The 5,521-nt window shown below is 37.1% G+C and overlaps 1 protein-coding gene across 2 annotated transcripts in view; it reads left to right on the top strand.

Annotated features, from left to right (window-relative positions):
- The first annotated feature begins 3,464 nt into the window (after positions 1–3,464).
- Positions 3,465–5,521, top strand: part of LOC108739395 (RNA/RNP complex-1-interacting phosphatase) — a 37,092-nt gene continuing 35,035 nt past the window's right edge. For both annotated transcript variants that reach the window (XM_025973086.1, XM_018473277.2), the window contains exon 1: positions 3,465–3,704. In XM_025973086.1, the coding sequence (XP_025828871.1) occupies positions 3,679–3,704 (26 nt within the window). In that variant the 5' untranslated portion in view covers positions 3,465–3,678. The remainder of the gene's footprint in view (positions 3,705–5,521) is intronic.

The following is a 5,521-nucleotide window of genomic DNA, read 5'->3' as shown; positions in this document are numbered from 1 at the left end:
ACCTGAACGGAATTGATCCAACCTGATCTGACCCGACATAACCTAATCCGACGTGAACTGACCTAATTCGACCTGAAATGACCCGACTTCACCTGACCTAATCCGACCATGCCCGACCTGAATTGACCTATTCTGACGCAACACGAATTAATCCGACCTTGCCAGACCCAATACAACTTGACCTGATCCAACCCGAACTGAACTGATTCCACCTGATCTGACCCGAAATGCCCAGACGTTACCTGTACTGACCTAACCTGACGAGACGACCCCTACATCTAGTACTACTAGACCCCAAAAACGTAACGTTTATCACTTACCTGTTACATGAACCCTGGTGAACCGTATCGGACAAGGCATAATCTCCTGACACCGGACACAACTCACTGACTACCGAGTACTGCATTCCCAGACCGCAACGCCGAATGTCCTACACATCAGTTGCCGAATGTCTTGCAACATACAAGGGGCGCCAACAGATACAAGGCACAATACCTTTCACGTCCGTAGGTTTCCACATACTATCCACTAGTTATTGAATGCCGTAATAGGATCACTACGCCGAACGGCGCTTATCTGAAACAAAGTACCGTGCATCAAATACCGAGAATACCCAGTAGTCGACGACACCAAATGTCGCACCCCTGGCACAACGTTCAGAACGTCGGACCTGGATTCCAAAAATACATTTCACACCACACATAGTACCGAACGTGGAGACCGCACCCTGATATAACACTCCCGACCACCAGCGCCTCACACTCTCGTACAGCACCGCAGTACTTTACCCCTGACCCCCTAGTTCCGGATTTCTAATATCGGCACGGACCCCTATATCGCACTCTTCATACCGGACATCGAAATCTGACTACGGACATCCGGCCTCTGCAGCAAACACCGCACCCCGATTCCGGAATATTGCTGTCCGACTACCGCATGGGATACCTGGCACAACATTCGCGACCTCAAGATAGGGCCACTCCCGTATAAGGCGTTCAACACACATCGGACGCGGATTCGAGATACCAGATCTGGGAGTGGCGTTAGATGTGTGTATGGTGTTACGCGATAGGTGGCATAACTGGGGCATGAAGTGTGTGGCCATTTACTGTGGATGTGCGGTGTCGCATTTAGGGTACGAGACTTGGGTGTGGGATATGGTGTGATATGAGGCTCGAATTCAGATGAACATAAAAATAACAAGTACACAGCGTTGCATTATTAAACAAACAACATATGACAACATCGAAACTTACTGTACAGTTGTTTAAGAAAATGTACTTCTTATGTATTTCAAACTGATAAAAACACTAGAATGTTAAATGTACTCACTATGAATCATTAACTCATCTTCTATAGCTATAGCATGCATAGCGCCTTAAAGTAATTATGAACTTATTTATCAGTTTATATGAATAAACAGTATAATGGCCTTTATTCCCACCATTATTGACTGCCAATTGTTGTTAGGTTAGCGGTAAGCAGCAAACAACAAAGTCCAGGGAGTCCTACAGCACAGTAGACTATTAAGTCAACGATCTGCAAATAATCGACAAGAAAAACAAATTAACTGTTATAAAAGAAATAATATGAAACATATAACAAAAAAGCACCATAAACGAAATGAACTAGCAAAATTAACAAAAGTAGCCCAATGTCAAATGTACTCACTAATATATATGATCAGTTCAGCTATCTATCAACCTTCTTCTCTGTTCATTAAGTGATTCAAATGATTGTAACTTTGTATTAATTAATAGTGAACACCTATTACTTAAACAGCTTGCCAATAGTAAAGTGCTCATTTCTTATAAAAAACAAGTTAACGTTTTGGAACATTGTACTGGTGAATTTTATACTAGTTTTGTTGACAAAAACTTCATTGTATCATCATAGGAAGATGGTTCAGCGTTGCTTTAAGACATCATAATCACTTAATCAACACATGGTCAACAACTAAGAACAAGGGATTACTTACTTAAGAATTAGATACTGACACAATTACAGAGACGATCCCCAGATATTGCACTGCTATTTGACTGCAAATTCGTTTCAACAAAGTCCAGGGAGTCCTACACTACAGTACACTATTAAGTCAACGATCTGCAAATAATCAACAAGAAAAACAAATTAACGAAGTAAATAACATGAAATAAATGACAAAAACGCACCAAAAACCAACTGAAATACCAAAATTAACCCAAGTATTACAAGCTTCCCCTTTAAAAAATACAATCAATTGTCAAAATAACAAAATCAAATAACTATAGATGCAAGTTAACCTCAACTTATGCTATGGAGAAATTGGGTGCGTTCCATTAAGTTCATTATAGATGAAAGGAAAAATTACAGACAAAGCAAAGCATACCCTGGTCAAATTAAATAAACATGTTGCATTTTCAAAAATTTAGCCTATAATATATAGGTCAAATGAACTCACTAATATTTATATTCAGTTCAGCTATCTATCAACCTCCTTCTCTGTTCATTAAGTGATTCAAATGATTGTAACTTTGTATTTATTAATAGTGAACACCTATTACTTAAACAGCTTGCTAATAGTAAAGTGCTCGTTTCTTATAAAAAGCAAGTTAACGTTTTCGAACATTGTACTGGTGCTAATATATATGATCAGTTCAGCTATCTATCAACCTTCTTCTCTGTTCATTAAGTGATTCAAATGATTGTAACTTTGTATTAATTAATAGTGAACACCTATTACTTAAACAGCTTGCCAATAGTAAAGTGCTCATTTCTTATAAAAAACAAGTTAACGTTTTGGAACATTGTACTGGTGAATTTTATACTAGTTTTGTTGACAAAAACTTCATTGTATCATCATAGGAAGATGGTTCAGCGTTGCTTTAAGACATCATAATCACTTAATCAACACATGGTCAACAACTAAGAACAAGGGATTACTTACTTAAGAATTAGATACTGACACAATTACAGAGACGATCCCCAGATATTGCACTGCTATTTGACTGCAAATTCGTTTCAACAAAGTCCAGGGAGTCCTACACTACAGTACACTATTAAGTCAACGATCTGCAAATAATCAACAAGAAAAACAAATTAACGAAGTAAATAACATGAAATAAATGACAAAAACGCACCAAAAACCAACTGAAATACCAAAATTAACCCAAGTATTACAAGCTTCCCCTTTAAAAAATACAATCAATTGTCAAAATAACAAAATCAAATAACTATAGATGCAAGTTAACCTCAACTTATGCTATGGAGAAATTGGGTGCGTTCCATTAAGTTCATTATAGATGAAAGGAAAAATTACAGACAAAGCAAAACAGACCCTAGTCAAAGAAGATAAAAAAATAGAGTGTGTAATATTATGTTAAATGATTGCACTATTTTTTTTTTGAAGTGTAGACAACTCACCTTGTCTTAATTGCACTAATAACAAAGAAGACCAACCTCTTTAAGCTCTGCATGCTGGAATCTTTCTACAAATGAAAACTGATTTACACAAAGTTCAATTGTGCTGCTGAGTAGATCGCCGTTGTGGCAAACTGATGGCAATACGCTATCACAGTGTAGTAGTTTTGTGTCTATTATTACATCGGTTAATATTAATATAAAATAATATTAAATATTGTTGAGAATTTGGCAAGTGTTGTGTAAATTGCAGTTTATTACTATCTATTGCCTAGTAAAATGGTTAAAAATAAAATGCCTGAAGGGTAAGTGCAAATAAGAATTAACAGTTACTCTCAAGAACACTACAATTAATTAAAATTATGTGATATTGTCAACTGAAACACTTAGCTTAGATACCAAAACATTTAAAGTAGAATTACACAACCTAGTACAGTGTAACTTCTGTACTGTGATTACAGAGGGCGGTATGGGTTGCATTTGATTCAAGTGGTTCATATAATGTGCAATGCATCAATATGATATAAAACTTGAACCCACACATTAAAACACTCTTCTCTCATGAAATATATTACATTTTCAAATGATTTTGTTTAACTGTTTATTTATATCTGATCCGACGGGAATTGAACCTTGATGAAACTTGTACAAACTAGAGTGGGTGGATCAGCCTGCGAGTTTCTATGATTATGGGAACCGGACCATAGGTTCAACCATAATGGTGGGGTTCATAAAGAGAAACCAGACTAAAACAAGTCTCTGAAAGAGGGCAGTAGCTCTTTGAGTACTCAGGGTGGTAGAGATCACGAGGATCGGTGTGACACTCTATGCACAATGCTGCGATGTTGAAGGCAACGGGGAAACCACCACATTATGATCCCTGGTAAAACGTTCAACTACAGAAATGAAATGATGGCGTCTTCTGGGGTAAAGAACTCCGGACGTAAACTAGTTCCCCATTCGGATGTCTTAGGGGGGACTACCTCGTGAGATGTCATTAATAAGTGTAATAAGGGTAGGTGCAATATTTCACGAGTCGGAGTGTGGAATGTTAGGACAATGAGGCAAGTGGGGACATTGGAAAATTTAAATGTGGAGATGAATACGCTAGAATGAGATATAGTAGGCGGTATCGGTGGAAGGTAATTCGAGGGTAGGAATTATAATGCGTAGGAAAGCATGGCAAAGTGTAGAAAGTTATTTACAAAAATACAATAGGATAGTTATGGTTAAATTAAACCAGAAGCCGAATAAAAACGGTATTAGTGCAGGTCTATATGCCTACATCATCTTACAGTGTTGAAGACGTAGAAGCGGTGTATGCAGATATAGAAGACGTGTTAACTTTAGTAAAATGGCAGGAAAACGTAATAGTTGTTGGAAAAAAAAAACTTAAAAAATATTAAGGCGCCAGGTATAGATGGAATACAGGGTTGAGTTAGCTAGTTAGTCACATTTACGAGACGGGGAAAGTCCCAGAGGATTATAAACGGAACGTGGTAGTAACCATACCTAAAAAGAGAAGCGCTGATATGCGCAAGAATTTTAGAATAATTAGCTTAACTTCCCATGCGTCAAACATCTTAACTGGAATTGTACTGAGGATGGAAGAAAGGGTGGAACTTAGAGATAGCTTTAAATAGAATGGAAGTGGCACTGATAAAACAGTACTGTATGAAAATAAATAAAAGTAAAACAAAGTACTGGTACGCAAGGGAAGAAAAAGTAGGGAAAGAGCGAATATAAAGATAGAAGACAAAAAATTAGAGGAAGTGGCTAATTTTAGGTGTCTAGGAAGTCAGATAAGTTAGAAATCAGAGGATAGCGCAGGATCGTATCGCCTTCAATAAAAAAAAGTTGCTTCTATGCTCGCGAACGGTTAATTTAGAAATTCGAAAAAGTTTGTTAAAAGTGTATTTTTTTATACCACTACTTAATGCTCAGGAAGAAAAGGAGCTAGCATCTCGTATCATACGATTAAGCGATGTTGGATACCCTTTGACTCCATGTATACTTCGCATGTGCGCCAAGAAGTATTGTGAGCCAACAATATTATTTATTATATTATTATTTTCTATTTATTAATGTTAACTTTAAAAATAATTTGTGTTTGATATTATTA

This window comes from Agrilus planipennis, unplaced genomic scaffold, assembly GCF_000699045.2.
Source record: "Agrilus planipennis isolate EAB-ADULT unplaced genomic scaffold, Apla_2.0 scaffold123, whole genome shotgun sequence".
NCBI classification, from domain to species: Eukaryota; Metazoa; Arthropoda; class Insecta; order Coleoptera; family Buprestidae; genus Agrilus; species Agrilus planipennis.
The sequence above is the reverse complement of the archived record's forward strand: the minus strand, read 5'-3'. Positions and strand labels throughout refer to the sequence as shown.